A 23,810-nucleotide genomic window follows, 5' to 3' on the forward strand; every position below is an offset into this window, starting at 1 on the left:
TACTACCACTTCACCACCCTTCACTGGACTTTCCAACCTTACCTTATATAATTGAACACTACTCCTCTCACCCTGAATTCCACATATTACCACCTTTTCTGGCAACATTCTTCACAAACTACATAAGTCCTCATCTCTTACCATTAAAGATTGAATAGCTCCCATATCTCTTAAAATTGTGACTTCTTTACCTGCTCTTCCTGATACACATGAGTAAACTTTACCCACACAAGTAAATTCTTTAAAGAGATCTGGCACCTTCTTATCAATCACCTCTTGATCAGGCTGTACAATCTTTTGCACCTCCTTCGCTTCACTTGGACTTTCCTTTACCACTTGAACAAACCCCACTGTCTTATCCTGTTTTACCAGCCTTCCCAGTGCTTTTCTTCAACCACCAACGCTGTGACTTTACATGGCCTAGTTTATTACAGTGAAAACATTTGAAATTTTTCATTTCTTTTCCACTGTCCTAGATTTCTTTTTTAGTCTGAGGTACACTCTCCTTATTATTTCCCATCAGATCACCTTTACCGTTGCCGCTTGAGTATTTCTCATGTCCCCAGTTTCTATAGGCTGAAACTGATGTCAGAAACCAAGCTTTGATTTGTGAACTAATTCATAATCATCTGCCATTTCTGCTGCTAATCTCGCAGTTTTAACCCTCTGCTCTTCCAGATGAGATATCACTACATCAGGAATTAAATTTTTGAACTCCACCTAAAGTATAATTTCTCTGCGAGCTTAATACGTTTGGTCTATTTTCAAAGCCCTTATCCACCAATCACAATTACTCTGTTTGAGCCTTTCAAACTCCATGTGTGTTTGACCAAATTCTTTCCTTACATTTCTAAACCTTTGGCTGTAGGCTTCAGGCACTAGTTCATATGTACCCAAGATGGATTTTTTCACCTCCTCATACGTCCCAGATACCTCCTCCGGTAGTGATGCAAACACTTCACTAGCCCTACCTATTAGCTTTGTTTGATTCAGTAATACTCACATGTCCTGTGGCCATTTCATTTGTTTAGCCACCTTCGCAAATGAAATGAAAAAGACTTCTACCTCCTTCTCATGAAACCTTGGCAATGCTTGGACATATTTAAATAGATCCCCACCAAGCCTTCGACTTTGACGCTCTTTCTCACTATCCTCATCACTATCATCCAACCGTACGTTTCCCTTTACGTCTGCCAATTCTAACTGATTGTCATGTTTCATGGCCATTTTCTGAAGTTCAAGCTCTCTCTCTTTATCTTTTTCCCTGATCTGTATCTCCCTTTCTCTTTCTTTTTGTTCTGCTCGGACTATTCTTTTTTTTTCTCCTATCTTCTCTTTCCTTTTATTTTTCCTCTCTCTCACTTTCACTTTCTTTTTCCTATCTTTTGTATTCAAGCTGCTTTAATTATTTCACATGTTCCATTTGTTTAATTTGTAACTGAATTTTTGCCATTTCCAATGAGTCAAACTGTATCTCAGGCAACTTTAAATGCTTAGCCACCGCCATAATTACCTCATCTATTCGCATTTTGTCAGGTAATGTTAACTACAATGTTTTTGCCAAATCTGACAGTCTGCTTTTAGTCTCTGTCCGTAAGGTACTGCATGTGACCGTCTCCACCCCCAAAAACTTCAGAACGTCTGAAAGAGCCATTGTCCACAACACACTCCTTACTTAAATTAAAATACCACACCTGATAAGCACCCACAATATGCTCACCCCTCACAGTCTTTAAGTTCACTAAACCAATCCAATAGATAGACTTTTATCCCCCTCAAGCCCCCAATTTTTTATGGGCCAGCGTTTAGAGAACCCCAAAGTGTATCATGGAGTTCACCTGACCCACAACTTTTAATAGATTGTGGTATGGGGAGCACACGGCCCACTCTACAGGTGTGGGACAGCAGAAATGGAAAAGTATATTTTAAAGCAAATCAATGTTTATTCTACGAACTCAAGTTCACCTTTTTAAAACATACAGTGAACATCTTAGCAACCGTTAATTCAAATACAACCCCCAAAGAATACAACACTAAATAATCCTTAAGCTGTCCTTTTAACATCCACAAGACTTTTAAAAAACCATTATCAAGAAGCACGTGAGGTTAAAGTTACTACTGAGAACAGTTATTCATTTTAAATCACCAAAGGATCGATTTACAGTTTTTAGATTACAGAGATAGACTCTAATATACCGTCTGGCTGTGACTGCAGCTATTCAGCTCTGAAAATGAAACTAAAACACACCCTGCAGCAAACAGTCTAAATCGAAAGTAAAAAGCTGACAGACAGCCCAGCTCCACCCACACTCTGACATCACTGATAAAAACTAATTTCTTAAAGGTACGTTTCTTAAACACGCATTTCTTAAAGGTACTCTCACATGACAATATGTCGTGATATGATACACCAAACCTCAAATGTGCAAAAAGAAAGCTTGAAAAAGTAAACTTTTTCCCCTCAGCAAAAGTTCTGTGAACAAACCATTTCCCACAAACAGGCAAAAAGAACAGCAATTACAGCTATGTTCTCACCTTCCTTTCAATAACATGGTTTAAGAAGGAAACCATGGATATGACACGAAAGTCAAAAGTGTGTTGAAATATTGGTCTTATTGACAGACTGACAACTTGCCTCTCCCGAGGGAATTGCAGAACGCAGCCGAACATGCTGCAATAAAATACAGAAGTTGTTGGAATGGACATGCTGTTTTAGTCACCTGTTTTAACACTCTTTCCCCCTGCCCCTCCCCCTCCCGTACCCCACTCTGCTCCAAACCCACATATTCCTACAGATTAAAATCCACCCCCATGGCTTTTCTGTTAGCGGTGGTGAATAACTTTCTGTATTATTTTGTTCAGTGAAAAATCCTAAGCATTCTGACTTACTTATTTTGTTTCCCATGTTATAGCCTCCTTTCATCAATAACGCATCCGACTACACCAGAGACCAAAATGACTGAGTCGCTAATAACAGGGGACAATGACTCTGACAAGGCAGAACGCAACAGCAAAAAAGTATGTTTTGTGGTAACTGGAGATGACCAAGAGGATTCGGGTCATGATACAATAAGCAACAGGGATTCTTATAGGTATGTTTTAAATTACTCTATAATGTAGATGGACTGAATATTCAGTTTAAAATGAATTTAGAGATATTAAGAAGAATTAAATTTATTACTGCAGCTTTCCTTAAAAGCATTTATTTTGGTTACAGTTGCAAGTTTTTATTTCTGCCTGCTGCTGTACTTTATGTCCTAACTTGGTTATATTGAGCCTCTCATTGCCTGCTTCGGTTTTTTTAGGGGTCCCCAATAACCAAAGCTTTATTGTCCTCCAAACAGAATAATATTGTGGATATTGAAAGTGGCTTGCCATAGTCCTGAGAGGTCTGACATCCCTATCTTGTTGTCCCGCCTGCTCCTTTGACTCCTGGACACTGCACGCAGTTTTCCTGCCAACCCCTCTTGGGGGTGCTGCATTGTATGTCCTTTTTTTAGGTGGGGTGAAGAGTGGTCCTTAATCTCACACCATGTGGCCGCCTTCCTCCTGACTCCTTCCATCATTAAGCCAGCAAATTTAGCTTTTATTAGAATGCTATGCTCCATTTCTCAATCAACATAGTGCTATTTCAGCTGCTTAAATAGCTCATAATACAAAACAGAAAAATTTGGAGCAAGAGTAGGCCATTTGACCCCTCAAGCCTGCCCCACCATTCAATAAGATCATGGATAACCTGATTGCTGCCTTATCTCTACTTTCCTGTCTGCCCCCATAATCCTTATTTTTCTTGTTGATCAAAAATCTGTCTAACTCATCCTTGAATATATACAATGACTCAGCCCCAACAACTCTCTGGGAAGGGAATTTTACATACTAACGATTATTTGAGGAAAGAAAATTCTTCACAATGACATCTCTAATATTTAAATTGTGTCTTCTAGTTCTAGATACTCTCAGGGAGTATCTCTTCCAAGAGGAAACATCCTCTCAACATCGAGTCAAGTGCCCTCAGGATCTTGTGTTTCAATAAGATCGCCTCTCATTCTTCTACATGCCAATGTATATAGGCACGATTTGCACAATCCTTTCTCATAATATAACCCTTTCATGCCAATAATCAGTGAAGTAAACCTTGTCTAAATTGCTTCTAATGCAATTGCATCCTTTGTTAAATAAGGAGACCAAAACTGTACATTGATGCAGTCTAACCACAATTGACTTCCAGTTATCAAGAATACCGGGCAAGATTTAGCGGCCCCATTAATCTCGAGTCCAAATATCATTATGGCAAATACCATTAAATATGAGAAGGCCAATTGGGATTTGCACTTGTGAGATCTAGATTTGAGATCTTGCCCCTTCCTACTGGTGACGTGATCAGGTTCACGCCAAAGAAGGGCGTGAACCTGATTTCCATGAACTTGAATAAATGTTAACATAATCAAATAGCTTTGTGCTGTATCGTCTACTCACAACGTATTCTCCCCACCCCCCAGTGCCAGGATGTAGTGCCAAGTGGGCACATGAAAGGGCAGTGAAAGAGGACTCTGGCGGAGGAGGTGGTAACCCTCCTCCACTTGGGGAAGGAGTTCCCTTATGTGGGTGGAGGAAGAGAGGGGAGAGCCCCAATGACAGCATGGGGGGGAGGGGGAGGGGGGGCATTGCTTTGAGGGAGTGGGGTCCTGATCCCCATGGGGGCGGGGATCCCGATTTTCATGCGGGAGGGGGTCCTTATATGGAACTTTGGAATTGGGGCACACTTTAAAAATGGTGGCGTGATGTCAGAATCCCAGCTTTGCCAGTGTGTTTAGGCCCTGCCCCCCTCTACGGGCTGTGTGATCCGTACCAACACTTTAAATTGCAAAGAATGCCGTTTAATCAGGTGGGAAATGGCGTCTGTGAAGCCAGCGAGTTTCACGTAGCTCTGTGCCATTTTGGGAAAGCTCCGCCCTATGATACTATTATTTTATGGTTAGTTCACAATGCAGTATGAAAACATATTTTAGCAGTTCCTTGGCATTGGACCACCATATGAAGTAGGAAATAGTAATGGGGGCTAGCGGACATGTTCATTAATGCTGCAAAACAAAAAGTAACATTCAGTTCACTCGACAATAGTGCACTGACAGCAATTCAAAGCCTTTAGTTCGAAATGCCATCAGCATAGGCTATATTTTTCTGTTAGTGCGGCTCAGTCGCAAACTCTTAATCTACTCATTTTATTTCCTCTGTGCTAATTTAGGCAGGCATCAACATGCTTATTTTTAATGGATTGACGTCTGCCTAAAGTTGCATAGAGTAGTACAGTACAAATGTATTCGGCATTTATAGCGGAATTTTACCTGTACTCCAGTATTGAAAATTGAATGTTGATTACTTCAGAGTAGAGCTGACCTGGAGAAGAATCATCTACCCACATCATATTAGTGAACTGAATCAACAACAGCATTGAAAACAAAGCTCAAAGCACCTCAGCGATTCTACTAATTGTTCTTTAACATATTCCACTTATGTTCAATGCAAGCCCTTGATGCTGCTAACAGCACTCAACAAAGCTACAGGGAGGGAAAGCAAATCAAAATACAAAATTATTAAATTAATCATAAATTGATTGCTAAAAAGAAGACTCAATGATGAAATCCTTTAACATAATGCTTTGAGAACTGTGTTTGTGTGCTTGATTGAACCATTTAACCACAAGAGAAAGCATCAAAAGATAAAGCAATTTCTACGGTAAGGTACCAGTCAAAACAATGAGTGTTAACAATCTGGAGATCGCAATCATGAAAAAATACTGATTACAGAAATGTGTCACAATATTAATTTTAAGAAAATACCGAGCTAAATTATATTTTGTGTTAGGCGTCAGTCAGATGATGTATATTGCATAATTTATCAGTGTTGCACCCATCTCCATTGGAATATAGCCCTGGCCATGCATAAATACTGCAGCTGTTAAAGTATTGTGTGAAACAATTTTCAGTTTAAACTGCACATGATGTGTAAAACAAATGGGAGGCTTAACATGTTTTCTTTCCCCCGCAGTGATTGTAACAGTAATAGGAATTCGATTGCCTCCTTTACAAGTATATGTAGCAGCCATTGTGATTCCTATGTACACAGTGATGACATGGACTCTGGTAAGCTCCACAAAACACAATGTGTATGATGCAGTGGTGAGTCCATTAAATGCAAGCAGGAGCTCTGTCAGTAAAAATTAGATTTTACACATAGGAACTTTTTTAGAATCACAGTATTATCTTTTTTCTCAACATGTTTTTTATTTGTCTTTTGACCCACAATTCTCCTGTTTTTACGTATTCTTTCTACTTTCTAAAAATGTTTCTATTTTCTTTACCTTTCATTTTACCCCCTACATTTGTTATATTTTATTTCTTTTAACTCCATATTTTTAAAATTCCCGTGGTTGTTGTGTTTCAGATCATAAAACTACTTAAAAACAATTTTGAACAAAATTTATATATAGTCATGGTAATCCAAACATGTAACACATAAAAATCAAAATTAAAATTACAAAAGAACCGAAGAGATTTTCAAATGAAATTGCATTTAAGGCACTGATTCAGTACAGATTGATAAAAGCAGTAATATGAGCCAATATATTCTGCAGCAGTGTGATTTCTCTCTCCCCCCACCCCCACAACTCAGCTTCATTACAACAGGCACATGTCGAGGACAAACAAGATTTGGGAGCCTTTGCACTTTCAGCTGGCAAAAGGGAAAAAACATTCAGACAAATATGTGGAAGACATTGCAACCATATTGAGCTGTACAGATGTTGGTTCACGACAATGACACGATTATGACAAAATTAGTACAAGATTGTGATTTAAGTTATGAGGAAAGGAAAAAGTTAATGAAATTTTAGCTGGAAAAAAAAGACTGAGGAAGAACATGTCACAGGTTGGTAAAATAATGATTTGGAACCCGAGGCCAATAGAAAAATCATACAAGGTTAGAGATGTGTGTTATGAAACGTGGAGCAGACTCCGCAAGTGGTCACTATGATTTTAGAAGGAAGCTGGGTCAATACCCATTGGGAATGGGATATTGAAGGCTATAATCACACGGTGATGGAACTTAATGTTTGTTTTAAATTTTGTATTTTATTACAAACATGTATCAAAACAGGTTACAGCAAATAGGCTGTAATAGCAAATAGGCAAAGGAGCTGGTTTAGCACAGTGGGCTAAACAGCTGACTTGTAATGCAGAACAAGGCCAGCAGCGCGGGTTCAATTGCCGGACCAGCCTCCCCGAACAGGCACTGGAATGTGGAAACTAGGGGCTTTTCACAGTAACTTCATTGAAGCCTACCTGTGTCAATAAGTGATTACTATTATTATAAACACCCAGGAACAGACTTCCCAACAATCAACTATACAGTCTGTACAGAATTTTCCCCTTTTTCACCCTCCCCCTCCCCCTGCAATAAACAGCTCCTCAAACACGGTCACAAACATTCCCCACCTTTTTGCAAACCCGACTGCTGAGCCCCTTAGCTCATACTTTATCTTCTCTATCCGCAGGAAGTCGTCCAGGTCACCCAACCAAGCCACTACCGCCGGTGGCAATGCCGACCGCCATTCCAGAAATTTTTGCCGCCGTGCAATCAGAGAGGCGAAGGCCGTGACATCAGCCTTCCTCCTCTCCATGAGCTCCGGCTTCTCTGAACACTCCCTCCCAGAATCTTCCCTATTTTGTGCAACCCCAAAACATGTGTGCATGATTCGTTGGCCCCCACCCACACCTCTCATACACGTCTGCTACCCCCTGAAAGAACCCACTCACGCCTGAGTGATATGCACCCTGTGCACCACCTTAAACTGTATCAGGCTCATCCTTGCACAAGACGAGGTCCCATTTACCCTTCGCAGTGCCTCACTCCATATTCCCCAATTGATCGCCATTCCCAACTCCGCTTCCCATTTCTCCTTGATCTTCACCACCCTCTTACCACCCTGCTTCCCCAGCCATTTGTATATATATCCCCAATTCTTCCTTCCCTTCCACATCCGGAAACAGCAGTCACAGCAGGGTGTGTTCCGGCAACCTAGGGAACCCCCTCCAGACCTTTTGTGCAAAGTCCCTCACCTGGAGATACTTAAACTCACATCCCCTCGGCAGCTCTACCCTCTCCCTTAGCTCCTCCAGACTAGCGATCCCTGAAAGGGGGGGGGGGTTCAGCGATGATACCTCTTAAAACTGAATAGTTAGCATGCCACTAGAGTAGTTTTACATAAGTTATTTTATTAAGGATTGAGATGAATTATAGGACTGAGTAATCATTATTAAACCATTAAACATGTATTTTTAGGGCATAGCAGTAATAAGTAATAGCACTTTGTGAAGGGTTGGTCGTGCCTCACAAACCTCATTGAGTTCTTCGAGAAGGTGACCAAACAGGTGGATGAGGGTAAAGCAGTTGATGTGGTGTATATGGATTTCAGTAAAGCGTTTGATAAGGTTCCCCACGGTAGGCTATTGCAGAAAATACAGAGGCATGGGATTCAGGGTGATTTAGCAGTTTGGATCAGAAATTGGCTAGCTGATAGAAGACAAAGAGTGGTGGTTGATGTGAAATGCCCTGACTGGTGTCCAGTTACTAATGGTGTGCCACAAGGATCTGTTTTGGGGCCGTTGCTGTTTGTCATTTTTATAAATGACCTGGAGGAGGGCGTAGAAGGATGGGTGAGTAAATTTGCAGATGACACTAAAGTCGGTGGAGTTGTGGACAGTGCAGAAGGATGTTACAAGTTACAGAGGGACATAGATAAGCTGCAGAGCTGGGCTGACAGGTGGCAAATGGAGTTTAATGCAGAAAAGTGTGAGGTGATTCATTTTGGAAGGAATAACAGAAAGGCAGAGTACTGGGCTAATGGTAAGATTCTTGGTAGTGTGGACAAGCAGAGAGATCTCGGTGTCCATGTCCATAGATCCCTGAAAGTTGCCACTCAGGTTGAGAGGGTTGTTAAGAAGGCGTACGGTGTGTTAGCTTTTATTGGTAGAGGAATTGAGTTTCGGAGCCATGTGGTCATGTTGCAGTTGTACAAAACTCTGGTGCGGCCGTATTTGGAGTATTGTGTGCAGTTCTGGTCGCCACATTATAGGAAGGATGTGGAAGCATTGGAAAGGGTACAGAGGAGATTTACAAGAATGTTGCCTGGTATGGAGGGAAGATCATATGAGGAAAGGCTGAAGGACTTGAGGCTGTTTTCGTTAGAGAGAAGAAGGTTAAGAGGTGACTTAATTGAGGCATACAAGATGATCAGAGGATTAGATAGGGTGGACAGTGAGAGCCGTTTTCCTCGGATGGTGATGTCCAGCACAAGGGGACATAGCTTTAAATTGAGGGGAGATAGATATAGGACAGATGTCAGAGGTAGGTTCTTTACTCAGAGTAGTAAGGGCGTGGAATGCCCTGCCTGCAACAGTAGTGGACTCGCCAACAATAAACGCATTCAAATGGTCATTGGATAGGCATATGGACGATAAGGGAATAGTGTAGAGGGACTTTAGAGGGGTTTCACAGGACGGCGCAACATCGTGGGCCGAAGGGCCTGTACTGCGCTGTAATGTTCTATGTTCTAACTAATCAAATGGGATTTAGGATAGCTAACTTGACCAAAAGGACATTACTTCTGACATCCTGGGCAGGATTCTCCGAGCCCCGGGCCGGAGAATGGCTGCAACTGCGCCACACTGCCCAGACGCCGGCACACGATTCTCCGAGTAGCGGAGAATCGGCGGCATTTGCATGGCACATTTGGCGCAGCACCGCTTGCGGGCCGCTGTCCGCGGCCGGGCCGCCGATTCTTCCGAGTGGCCACGTGGAAACTGCAGAGTCCCGCCGGCGCCATCCGCACCGGGTCGCAGCCGGCGGGAACTCTGCGCGCAGAGTCGGGGGGCGGCCTGTTGTGGGGGGAGAGGGCTCCATCCCCGGAGGGGGCCTCCGATGGGGTCTGGCCCACGATCGGGGCCCACCGATCGGCGGGCCGGCCTCTCCCTCCCCGGGCCTACTTTGTTGCGCGCGCCGGCTCCTGAACCGCCGCGCCATGTTGCGTCGGAACCCTCTGAGTTCCTGGCTAATGATTCCAGTGCGAAGGATGGAGACTGATGCAAGGACCCGATATAACGATGCCCATGTGTCCACAAGGGCTGTCGTTCAACAGTATATCGGACTGCTTAAAATGTGGTTCCGATTCTTCAACCATTCTGGTGGAGCACACAATACACCCCGCCAGAGGGCCGCTCATTTTGTGGTGGTCTGCTGTGCCCTCCACAACCTGGCACAGCAGTGGGGCGACGTGGTGATGGAGGAGCAATAGGAACTTGCAGCCTTATCAGAGGAGGAGGAGAAGCCAGACCAGGAGGGGCTTGTCTGTGCGGTGGCATGGCTGTATGCTGTCTGGTGTTTGCTCTATTTAAGTGCTGCTCCCCCTCGTTAGCAGGGAGGTGCCTGGCGTGGCCCATGCGAATCAGCTGGCAGGACAGCCATTCCTGACGTGAATGCTGTGGGGCATCATTACTGGTTCTAATTGGCGTTAGACACCAATAGAGGTCTCACCGGGTTGGCCGTCAGGAAGCTACCACACTTAGACTTTTTCTGTTAGGTCATGTGCATGATCATCACTATGCAACAGATTCAAGAAAAGTGCAAGGAACAGCATTATGGCTTTTTTCAGTCTCACACAGTCAAATTCTGTCAAACACAGTGTTATGGAGTTTTCTCCTCAAATTTGGCTGCCCTCAGAAATTTATCACCATTCTCCGCCTACTCCATAATGATATACATAGTGATCCTCGACAACAAAAACACCACAAACCCAACCTCAGTGAAATCTGGGGTCACCAAGTCATTGTACTTAACCCTCTTCTCCATTTTCGTGGCACGGTGGTACAGTGGTTAGCACTACTGCCTTACAGTACCAGGGATCCAGGTTCAATTCCGCCCTTGGGTGACTGTCTGTGGAGTTTGCACATTCTCCCCGTGTCTGCATAGGTTTCCTCCGGGTGCTCCGGTTTCCTCCCACAGTTCAAAGATTTGCAGGTTTGATGGATTGGCCATGTTAAATTGCCCCTTCGTGCCCAAAGGGTTAGGTGTGGTTACTGGGTTATGGGGATAGGGTGGGAGATTGGAACTAGGTAGGCTGCAATTTCCAAGGGTCAGTGCAGACCCGATGGGCTGAACGGCCTTCTTCTGCACTGTAGGGATTCTATTCTATAATTCTATTTTCCTTAATGCAATACACCACCTCACCTTCAGCAAATTACCCACAGAAATTGTATAATCTTTTTGAAGTGAGATTGAGATGAATTGATCATAAAATAATCATACATCTAGATGGAGTGGATATGATGATCTTTCTGATGTATTTAGTATTTTCTGAACCACATAATTCTGTCAAAGATTTCAGTATTTGGTGTATTGATTTGATAGTATGTAAGTTTTAAAAAGTTATTTCATAGGATGTAGGCTTTACTGGCAAGAACAGAAGGACTAGGAGCAGGAGTAGGTCATTTGGCCCCTAGAGTCTGCTTCATCATTCAATAGAATCATGGCTGATTTGATTATGACCACAGTTTCACTTTCCTGTCTACCCCCCAGTACTCTTGGCTCTCTTGTTGATCAAAAATCTAACTCACACTTGAACATACTCAATGTGCAAGTCTCCACTGCTCTCTAGGGAAGAGAATTCCAAAACTAACAACCCTTTGAGAGAAAAACATTCTCTTCTCAGTCTTAAATAGGAGACCCCTAATTTTTAATCTATGTCCCCTAGTTTTAGACTTCCCCACTAGGGAGATACTTTCTCTCAGAATCCACCCTGTAAAGTCCCCTCAGGATCTCATATGTTTCAATATGATCTCTTTTTTGTTCTGCCCTCAGATTTACCTTGCTTTTACATTGCAGCAAGTGACTCGTTTATAATATAACATGCCTGGAAGTCCATTCAGTTGGCCAGTCGTTGAACCTAGAAAAATTACCAGGGTTAGAGCTAAGTGACTAGTTCTATGGAAGTGCAGTCTTGGCGGTATTTTAACCCAGGCCAAATGGAAATAAAAATCCAGCGACAAATATTAACCATATGGAAAGTGGGGTCTGCACCATAAACTTGATATAAACTAAATTCTACTTCATTCAAGCCAAGGAAAGACAAACAGATCACGTTCACACATTTATATTTAACATTACAATCTGGACTTTACGGGGTTGTTAAGCAGTGGAAAGCAGAACATAGATATATCAGTGTAGAACATTTTGGGCAATTTGTGCAGAACACCATGAAGATCATCATGCTCAATGTTCCATCACCATTAATATCTTCTCAATGATAAGTGAACTTCTTAGAGATTATATAAAAGCTTATGTATTCATTTTCAGTATAGCTATGTGCATTTGTGAGGGGGTAAAAAGCAAAGCCCAGCTTGAGTAGAGGAGGGAAGGGAAGGAGCATGGATTGGACATCAGGGAGAGGTACCTGGAAAGCTTACGGGTGGTGGTATCAGGAGGTCGACTGACTGCAAGAAGAGGAGGATGATTCCTATCAAAGGGAGATTAACAGTTATGTGTAATGGGTCAAAGGGGAGAATGCCTGTTCTTCCTGGTCTACAAACACGGCTGGGATGGCATTTACCTATTCAATCCAGCTGGTCTTGCCATTCACCAGCTGTTTGGATTCCTGAGGATTTAAAAACTCAGCTAACCTGAAATGGAGGTAAAGTGAGAGGTTTGCAGCTTTATTTGAATATTTAAATGAAAGACCTGCCTCCAGAGATCAAGTGAATCATTCACTCACCCTGATCTGCCTCTGTTAACATTTTATGTTTATAAATGTTAAAATTTTTAAACTTGCGCCCATGCTACCCTGCTCCTGTCCTCAGTAATAAAATTACCCATATGTGTTAGGCGAGAAGGAACTCAATAACTGGGGAAACATAGCTTTGTCAAAGTATGAAATTGTGAATCGGACTCTCCTAACTGCATCCATAACTGATATATGTTGAATACAAGCCCAATAGGCTAATGAAATAGGATTATTAAAAATATAAATGATTCCATTCAAAATAAGTATTTTGCAATGGTGAACAATTATTAAGTTTATTTTTGCTTTCCTATCTAACAGGGGATGAACTGCCTTGCAGTGTTCGCATTTCACATGACAAGCAGGATAAACTGCATGGTTGCTTAGAACATCTCTTCAGCCAGGTGAGTCAATGTAAACCAAATCCAACCTTGTTCGCAAATGTTTGTTGGCATTCTGTCTTTTTTTCCTCCAGAAAGAAGTTCAATTCAGAATATAAGTTAAAGGACTTGGTCAAAAATCAAGATTCCTATGAACATTCGCAGAATGGTTTAATATTCTTTCATAAGTAACTTTACTACAAAATGTAGACAGCTGCACAATATGCAATTCTATCTGCTCACACGAAACCCTTTAACCTTTGCTTTGTGGGCTTTATTGGAGGCGTTAAAAAACATCTATATATCTCTTTTACTTTACAGTTTTAACTGCAATGGAGGAGAGATTCAACTCATCAAACTTATGCATTCCTTTTGTCCTGACTTCATGTGCCTTTACCTCCCAGTTCTCCTATGCAATGCTACCCTAGTAGTTACAGCATGGCTGGTGGAAGGCTGTTGATTTTCACTGGTGGAGACTGCACATCGCCTTGCAGGGCATCCTCAAAGAGCTCTGGGCCTTGAGAGCCAGTCTCAGATTGCATCCCAGGTGCTGCAGAAGTTTGGCCAGGACACTGGAGATAACTCTCCTGCTCCTCTCTAAAATAGGTTTATGGAATATTTTATGTCTACCTCAGGCAGGGCCTCTGTTTTAAACATCTCATCCAAAAGATAACACATCCATCAGTGCAGCATTCCTTCAGTATTGCACTAGAGTCTCAGCTTTGACTTTTGTTCTCAAGGTCATTGACCTGAAACCTTAACTGTTTCTCTCTCTATAGATGCCGCCTGAGTATTTGCAACATTTTTTTTTCTGAAGCTGTGAATGTTAGGTACACTGGGATCCTGCTGTAACATGCTCCGCTCTATAAAGAACTTAGTACAACACAGGTCGATGTTAGACTCCAACATTTGCATTCTGCAAATGTGGTCACAAGCCTCCCCACACTACAACCACCCACGTAAGAAATAAAAGTTAAAAGTAATCATTTAAGTATTTGATTGATTTTACATGGCATTTACTTTGGAGCACGAGGACTGGAAACTATGGGTAAATGCATGCAATATTGACCCAAAGCACTGGTAGGATTGAGTCTTAGCACTTTGCACTAGCAATGTGGTCTTGTCAGTGCATGAGCATGATTGATAGATATTGTTGGTAGGTGAGTGATGTGCATTGAGTAGTGTGTGAGGGTAATGGTATTGTTGATGGGAATTACATTTTAAGATATGGTCATTGACCTTGACCATTCATAGAAGGTCCTTGAAATTCTTGCAGCACTGAATCCATGTCCTCCTGGCATTGACCACCATAGCTATCAGGTGGTGAACTACAGTGGTTCCTCTTAAATGACTTAATGAAGATTTGAAGATGACAGGAAAAACCACAGAGTAAGATTTTGTACAATGGCTATATGTGCATTGAAAACCCTGGGACGCAGAGTCCCTTCACAGACAACGCTTCACAGAGCAACGAGTCCCTGATTTGTGAGATAGCTGGTGAATTGGGCAGTTGATTTTGAGACCGACAGTACAAGCTACTAGGATCAGAAGGATCCTGCCAAGCTGTGGATTAGCTTTCTTTATAAAACACCTTTTCGAGCTGACAGTTTACAGACATTGGCCACGGAATCAATAGACCAGTTCCTCAGCAGGTGCCGTGACAAGGGCACGGATTGTGATTTCCCGGCAGCTGTGCTATCTGAGTGAATGGTGGAGCTGGTTATGATTCTGGTCAGGACATTCGCACATAATTAAAAGGTCATAGAATATAAGAAGCCATCGTAGCTGGAAAACAACACCAGGTGAAACTACTAGTTTTGGAATGGTAGCCAAGTCACAGAAAGCAAGCAAATTATGCAGTCTGGTGCACCTACTGGGAAACTGTCCTGCATTCCAAGATCTTTGTAAATTACGTGGTGTAAAAGAACATTGGGTTCACCTATGCAGGAAATCTGGTTCTGAATGTCTAGTAATCCACGGGAGGCAGGAGTTCCGTCACCACACCAATATTTATTTATAATAACGATATTACAGGAGCAGCTACAAACAGTGCTGCTAGCAGTCCAGTCAACTTAAGACTGGCTCACAAAGCCTACACAGGTGCTTATATGGGCCCCCTCAATGAGCTATCATTGAGGGAGCTCATACTCCAATTGGCCAACCAATAAAGCCAATTGGAGTTCATTACAGAATGTTTAACCAGAAATAAGATGCAGCCAAATGGAAAGTATGTGCAGCGTATTGGCAGCAACAATGGCAAGTGGTCCACATAAACCAGGGAACCTCTTGACATCTGCCTAACCTGCATTGTAAATTAGATGTAAATGGGGATTGTGACGTTTAAAGTTGGGATCCCTCTGAGGTCATTGGCAGGGCATGGGGACAATTCAGTGGGGGAATCCCGTAAAGCAACATAAGATAAAAACTTTTCACTCAGTGAGCGCCTCGGGTCCAGAATACACTGCCTGCAGGTGTGGTGAAGCCAGGTTCAATCGAGGCATTCAGGAGGGCATTAGACGGTTATGTGAATAGAAACAATGTGCAGGGCTACGGGGAAAAGGCAGGAGAATGAAACTAAGTCATAATACCCGTTTGGAGAACAAGGCAGCACCAGTGCTGCGTGAAACATCATCGATTCCCATGAAAAACAGTGTGGGATTCGCCCGGTCCGTGATCGACATTTGCAGGGATGGCAAGCTGCAAGCGTGCTTAAACACGGGGGTCAGCTATACAACCCAAGTTTAAAGTGGCCTATCAGCAGCATGCGCAGCTGCATGGCTGCCTTGCCGACTGCGGTAATGGTGTTGCATACCTGTCCACCCCGAGCCCACAGCCCACCTCCTGACCACCCTCCACTACTCTGCCCTGCCCTGGCAGAAGCCCCCCAGCCAGTGGCACGGCTGTCGGTGAAGTATGGCGGTGCTGGACATTGTCCGTACGCCCTCTCTCTCTCAGCAACCACCACGCCAGTACACGATGTGTGAGAGCACACGTGTACTGCGCCGTCGGGAATTCGGCCCGTTGGAGGCGGAGAATTGCAGGTTGGCCCAGTACTGAAATGAAAAAGGCGTTTCAACTATGCGCGGCATGCATCGCATTTATGCCGTTCTCGGGGAGGTGGAGCATCTCGATTTGCCGTCAAACCGGCACCTGCCACGATTTCGGCATCGGGAGCCATTCTCCTCCTGATCGCACACCCCAATTCCGGTGTCGGCTAATGGAGAAATCCGCCCATTGTGTGACTAAAGTCAAACGGTTACAAACTTTCTGACTATCAACATTATATGCCCAAAGACAAGCAGCAAACACATGTTCACAGCCAAAGTCGACATGGGAGTTAGCGCAAATATCTTACCAGTCAGAATTTTGAAGGGTAAGTATTTGAATCATTGGAAGTCAATGACGCAACCTACAACAGAAAACCTAACTGTGTGCAATGGGTCATCCATTAATTGCACAGGTACATTGACATTGTAATGCAGTTATGGCTGCAAAGAAACCGTAAGTATTCTACCTGGTGGATACAAATGAGACCAGCAGTAGCATAGTTACTGGTGTGTATGGGACTCAACATTGTGAGTCTTGATGAAATCACCAAGTAACACCCCAACACGGAACCCCTCAACTTTCAACTATGGAATTCCCCTTTCCCCACCTTGGCCACGGCCTCCCCATCCACCCCCCATGGATACGGAACTCACAGTACCTCCCTAATCTGCATTGTAAATTAGATCTAAAAAGGGATTGTGACATTTAAAGTTGGGATCCCCATTAGGTCATTGGCAGGGGCTAGGGACAATTCAATGGGGAAATCCCATAGTGCAGTGTGAGAAAAAAACTCTTCACACAGTGAGTGGCTCAGGTCTGGAATACACTTCCTGGAAGTATAGTGGAGGCAGGTTCAATCGAGGCATTCAAGGGGACATTAGACAATTATTGGAAGGGTTATGGGAAAAAGGCAGGAGAATGGTAGGAAATCATAATACTCATTTGGAGAGCCGGCACAGACACGATGCGCCGAAAGATCTTCTACACCATGACGATTCTGTGAAAATAGTCAATAATATGATTTGTTTGTTTCAGTCAAAATGTAATCAGGAAGCTACCAGTTCACCTTTACTTTAAAATTTACGTTTTGGGGACATACAGGGGACTTCATACCAATTACTTCTACGTTGCAGCAAATACTTGTTTTTCTAAGTGTCGGTGATACCTGATAGATAATTGGCCGGTAATGAATGTTCCTGTACTAACTATGAAAGTTCATGCAACAATGACCTTGTTAGCTACAGGGGTTGTTATCCATGTCATGGTTTGAGACTGCAGTTCTGGCACAGCATCTCACATATCTTAATCTTTTTTAAATTCAATCCTACATTTATATTCAGTGATGTAGAGATAGGAGAATTAGAAACATGGGAAATGGGAGCAGGAATAGGCTATTCAATCCCTCCAGCCTGCTCCACCATTCAAGAAGATCATGACATCTACCTTGACGTCATTTCCCCACACTATTCCCATATCCCTTGATATCTTTGCTATCTAGAAATATATTGTTCTCTATTTTGAAAATACTCAATGTTGGAGCCTCCACAGCCACCTGGGATAGATAATTCAAAAGTTCAGAGATTTATCATTCTCTGAGTGCAGAAATTCCTCCTCATGCAGTCCTAAATGGCCTACTACTTATTCTGGGACTGAGTCCCCTGCTTCTAGATCCCCCCCCCCCCCCCCCCAAAACCAGGTGAAACATCCTTCCTGTGTCTATCTTATCAAGCTCTGTACAAATGTTATGTTTCAATGAGATTGCCTCTCATTCTTCTAAACCCTAGAGAACATAAACCCAGTTTCCTCAGTCTTTCCTCATGGAATGATCGTGCTCATGAGTCAAGTTTTAGAAAGGAGACCAAATCTGTTTGCAATACTCTAGTTGAAGCCGCATCAAGGCTCTATATAATTGCAACAAAACATCTTTACTTAAATCCACATTGCTAGAATTACTTCCTGTAGGAACTCTTTCAATATGACCCCCTGATGAATGCTTTCCTTCTCCTCTTCTCGCCTTTCTGGCAACTAGGCCTACTCTGTGGTGTTCCCAATCTTGCCCCTGCCTGATCACTCATGTTTGCAGCCAGTATGGGTTCAAAACCCACCCCAGCCGCTGGTAGAATTTAAATTCAACTCTTAAATAAATTTGGAACAGAAAGCTAGTTTCAGTAATGGTGACAATGAAATAAATTGTCATATAAAATCCATTTGGTTCACTAATGTCCTTCAGTGAAGGAACTCTAGTCTACCTGGTCTGGCCTACATGTGAATCCAAACCCACAGTAATGTGGTTGACTCTTAACTGCGCTCTGAAATGGTGCAGAAAGCTCCTTAGATCAAGGGCAATTAGGGATGGGCAGCAAGTGACACCCTCATCCCATGAAAGAATAAAACTTAACTAAAATGGTGGACTGGGCATTACTGGTTTGAAGTCTGCAGTCACAACATCAATCCTGCCATTTTTGGTTGTCGCGTGACAATGAAGCAAATTTGTGCTCTGGCCCAATTTCTGGGCCGCAATGTTCAGGTTAGCTTATAAAAGGATGCTATTGTCACAGCCTATATTTGCTCACTTGTTCTATTAGATATTGGGCAGTTTGGACAAACTACTGAACAGAGGTTTCTCTGACTGCTTACAAAGATGACCAGCACCGTTATACCCAAGCATATGGGCCATAATTTTCTGTCAAAATAATAGAGACTAGTGGCGCTCATCATTATTTATGAGCAAATGTTGCAGCGAATTCAGATGAGGACAGATACGTGGCTAAATGTGGAAATCCATAAGTTGTTGTCTGAGGTGTGCTGCTTCATTGTTAGCTTGTGGAAACTGCATCTTGCCTTGAACAGTGTGAATTTGATATACTTAGTAGATATAAACTAAACTAGTCACAGAAAGTTAATTTGTGCCATTTTAAGTCCAAGTACCCAATGTGTAAATTACTAATAACGTCTGGCACTGAAAGCTAGTTATCATAAGTGTGGAGGTGCCTTCCTTCAGATTGTAATTGTTGTTGGATATTTTTAAACTACCAATTTAAACTTTACTTTGCATTTTACTTCTCATTTCAGTCTCTTTTCTCTCTTTCAATCCAACCCACCTTCCCCCCCTCTCTATATCTGATTTGGCATTTAATTCACCCATTAATTTAGACTTCCATCTACATCATTGCATTGTAATTTTACAATCCTATATCTTGATTGGTTAATGAGGTGCATAGTTGCTTGCCATGATCACTCAAGACCAGATACCCAGCTCCTTTGTCACAATGTTAACAGCTCACACTGTCAGCAAATTATGGTGCAAAGTGTCAAATGATTAATCAAGCAAGATTTGCTGCCATTCATTGCCCCGCTGCAGCAAATTATAGACTATTTTTTTAAGGCACGTCCAAAGATGGCAATATGGTAATTAGGTGCAGGATGTGTTTTTAATTCTATGTTTAACGGTGTACTTGTAAAGGTTTAAATGTATGTGTGTGCAGAAATCCTAATTATTGGTTCTTGTATATTATGTATTCTTCGTCCTCCAAATTTTTAGATATCTTTTAGGTTTTCCATGCAGCACGCTATTCAATGTCTGGAAGGAAATTATCACAGGAATGTTTATTTCTATTCTGCTTACATATTTCAATAAAAAACAGTGGGAAGTAACTTGCTTCACAGAGTTACTGACTTGGTGTACTATGAATAAAGGCCAGGAGAGGCATTAGTCCAGAATTATTAATTTGCATTTGAACTTGTTAATTGACCTCTATTACACCAAGAGGTTAAAAAAAACTCCTAACCATTTCCTCAATTTTGACACCTGCATTACTGATTTAGCAAATATCAGAAAAAAGGCAAAAATAAATCAGGTATCACTAATGTCCAGAGTAGTACAGGGAACCTAATTTTTTTTATGGCAGTGGCATATTTGGGGCAATATCAGCATTCCAAACATTGGGGGAAAGCAAAATGAGAGAGAAACTAATGGCATTGGGCCTTCTTTCCAAGATCATTCCAGACAAGTGGACAAAGGCAGGCATAAGCAGACGTTCCTTCCACCCCAGGAAGGTCTGACTTCCTGCTACTTCTGTCACCTCTGCCCCAATTTTTCTGGATATCATCCATGTCCAATACAATGAATCGGTGGAAAATGCACCAGCAGGGTTGTGTTAGGCCCGGGGTCCTGGAATGCCCTGGAAGATAATGGCATGCACAATTTAAATCAGTTCACCAATAAAGAGGAAAAGGGATGCAATTCACTATTCATTCTTTGTTCGTGCTGCTGGCTTTGTTTCTACACAGATTTCCAAGATGCGGGTCCTCACCTGATATACTGAACCTCTCATGAGGTCTGGCTCCCTACCTTTGGGCGCAGCATTACAAGGATTCAGATCTGGACTATTTAATGTAAAGCAATAAAGCCCACCACTACACAAACATCATTCCGTGCCATGTTTTTTGACACTTTGGAAGTGCTTCCTACCCCACAGAACCCCCCCACCCATCCCCATCACGGAACACCAGCACCTCCCCTACGGTACCACACCCCCTGGGGGACCCCAAGGCACAGCCTGGGCATGACCCTTTCCCAGGGGGTGTACTCTCCTGTGCGCCTTTGGTGGATTCTGTTCACGAGGTGAATGATGTGATGAATCCGGCATGACTCTTGCCGGTGTGAATGGACAGCCTCATGTAGGGGGACAATCAGCCCTAATTGAAGGCACCTGATATGCATATTCAAGTGTGTGTAAGCCAGGGTGGTCATTGCCCCATCGACAGGAGAGCGGAGGCAATCAGGCAGGAAAATCCCACTGTCATAAAAGCCATTTTGGGTCTCCTGCACGATTCTCCCCTCCATCTGCTGCTCCCAACCCCCTGAAACTGGGGGCAGAAAATCCACCCCAGAGTTAACATTTTGAGTTGAAATGATACTTCAAAACTGAAGAGAGGTAGAAATACAATGGGTTGTATGCTTTTTAAAAATTCTTTCAAGGGGTCTGGGCATCACTGGCTCGGCCAGCATTTACTGTCCATCTCTAAATTCCCTCTAAAAGGTGCTGTTACGCAGCCTTCTTGATCCGCTGCAGTCTGTGTGGTGTAGGTAAAACCACTGTGCTATTAGGGAGGGTGCTCCAATGACAGTGAAGGAACAATTATATATTTCCAAGTCAACATAGTGTGGTTTAGTGGGGACCTTGCACCTGGTGGTTTTCCCATGTATTTGCTGCCCTTGTCCTTCTAGGTGCTATAGGGTTTGGAAGATGCTGTCGAAGGAGCCTTGGTGAGTTGCTGTGGTGCATCTTGTAGATAGTACAAGGAAGCAAATGTTTAAAGTGGTAGATGGCATGGCAGTCAAGCTTTGTCCCAGATAATGTTGAGCTTATTGAGAGTTGTTGGAGCTACATTCATCCAGGCAAGTGGAGGTTTTTCACAGTAACTTCACTGCAGTATTAATGTAAGCATACTTGTGACAATAATAAAGATTATTGGATTATTATTGAAGTATTCCACCCTGGCTTGTGCCTTGTAGATGATGGACAGGCTTTGGGGAGTCAGGAGATGAGTTAATCTCTGCAGAATTCCCAGCCACTGACCTACTCCTGTAGCCACAGTATTTATATGGCTGCTCCAGTTCAGTTTCATGTTGCAAAAAAACAGAAGCGTCAGGTGGTTCAAAGGGAAAGTTCAGGCAAAGGATAGCAATGGGAAGATGAAATATCAAAGATGTCATCGAGCAGGATGCAAAGGGAGTTGTAATGGTAGTAGTAAATAAATAAAATATTGGTCCAGAATAGGTGTTAATAGTGGAATAAAGGCAAGCTCTGACTGAAAGCAAAAATACCAAATTAAGAAACCAACTGGCACGTGGGAAAACCAAATCGAAATGGAGGTCAGAGTTCATGGTCTGAACTCAATGTTGAGTCTAGAAGGATGTAAAGTCTAATCAGGTGATGAGGTGCTGTTCCTTGAGCTTGCATTGGGCTTCACTGGAACATTCCAGCAGGCTGTGGACAGAAATGTAAGTGTGAGAGCAAGATGGTGAATTGGAATTTCAAGAAACCAGACGGTCAGGGTCATGCTTGTGGACTGAGCAGAGATACCCTGTAAAACGAACACCCAAGTTCGTGTTTGACCTCCCCTTTGTAGAGGAGACCACATTGTGAGCAGCAAATACAGTAGACTAAATTGAAAGAAGTGCAATTAATTTGTTGTCTAACCTGAAAGGAGTGTTTGGGGCCTTGGACAGTCCGGGAGAGGAGGTAAAGGGGCAGGTGTTACACTTGCGATTGCATGGGAAGGGGATGAGCTGTTGGGGTGATTGAGGAGTCAAGCAGGGTACTGTGAAGTGAACGGTCTCTTCAGAATGCTGACAGAGGAGGAGAGGGGAGATGTGTTGGTGGTGCCATCATGCTTGAGATGGTGATCCTCTGAATACGGAAGCTGGTGGGGTGGAAAGTGAGGACAAGGGAAGTCTATTGTGGTTCTGGGAGGGAGGGAAAGGAATGAGGGGAGAAATAGGTCAGACACGGTTGAGGGCCTTGTCACCAACAGAACCTTTGGTTCAGGAGAAAGGAAGATACGTCAAATGCACTGTTGTGGAAGGTAGCATCATCAGAAAAGGTGTGACAGAAATGGGGAAATTGGGAGAATGCAATGGAGTCCTTACAGGAAAAAGAGCGTGTCAAATTGTAATCAAGGTAGCTGTGGAGTTGGTGGGTTATAATGGGTATTAATAGACAGTCTATCCCCAGAAATGGAGATAGAGAAGTCAAAGAAAGAAAGGGTAGTGTCGGAGATGGACCACGTGAAGATGAGAGAACGTTGGAGGTTGGAAGCAAAATTGATGATTTGTTTTAGTTCTGGACTAAAGCAGGAAGTGGCACCAATCCAATCATCGTTGAACTGGAAAAAGGGTCTAAGGGCTTCAGCCTCTCCCCCATCCACCACCACCCTCCTCCATCTGGCTGAACTTGATCTCTCGTTGAATTTGTCTCACTCCAAATAAAAGATATCGATATGGGAATCTGCGTGGACCCTCATTATACCTTTCTCTTTATGCGGTATTTGGAACATTCATTGTTCCAGTCTTATTCAGGAAAGAGAAGCGGAGAGCCCTCAAACTGGTTAGGACTAGGAAACTGGAAATTGTGAAATTATGTAGGGTATCAGAAGGATCAGAAGAGACATGACAATGGGCAATGAATAGAGTCAAGATAGGAAGAAATAAGTTCAATGGGAATAAACAGGCTGAAACAATAGTCTATCAGGACAGTCTACTCACCCTCTGAGAGGTAGAGGACAGTGCACAAGGCAACAACAGGACTGCCCTTGTCAGCAGGTTTAGCAACAAAGTCAGGGTTGAGTATTGGATTTTTTATTCCTCCAATTATCAGTTTGCATCTTGTTATCATGTTTTTGCTTTCAGACAAAGCTGAACTTTATTCTGCTATTCATACCTACTCTGGAGTACAGTTTTGTTTCTTTACTACCCTCATTGTCAATCCCTTCACCTCTTGATCCATTACATATTTAGTATTTAATCTCACTCACCCTCTATCATGTGC

General features: G+C 42.9%; 1 protein-coding gene across 1 annotated transcript in view; it reads left to right on the plus strand.

Moving 5' to 3' along the window:
* prex2 (phosphatidylinositol-3,4,5-trisphosphate-dependent Rac exchange factor 2) overlaps positions 1-23,810 on the plus strand; it is a 624,716-nt gene that overhangs the window by 356,652 nt on the left and 244,254 nt on the right. Inside the window, exons 19-21 of the mRNA XM_038808469.1 lie at positions 2,913-3,092; positions 6,049-6,143; positions 13,151-13,233. Coding sequence (XP_038664397.1) covers positions 2,913-3,092; positions 6,049-6,143; positions 13,151-13,233 — 358 coding nt within the window. The remainder of the gene's footprint in view (positions 1-2,912; positions 3,093-6,048; positions 6,144-13,150; positions 13,234-23,810) is intronic.

The sequence above is a fragment of the Scyliorhinus canicula genome, chromosome 10, assembly GCF_902713615.1.
Source record: "Scyliorhinus canicula chromosome 10, sScyCan1.1, whole genome shotgun sequence".
In the NCBI taxonomy this organism is placed as follows: domain Eukaryota; kingdom Metazoa; phylum Chordata; class Chondrichthyes; order Carcharhiniformes; family Scyliorhinidae; genus Scyliorhinus; species Scyliorhinus canicula.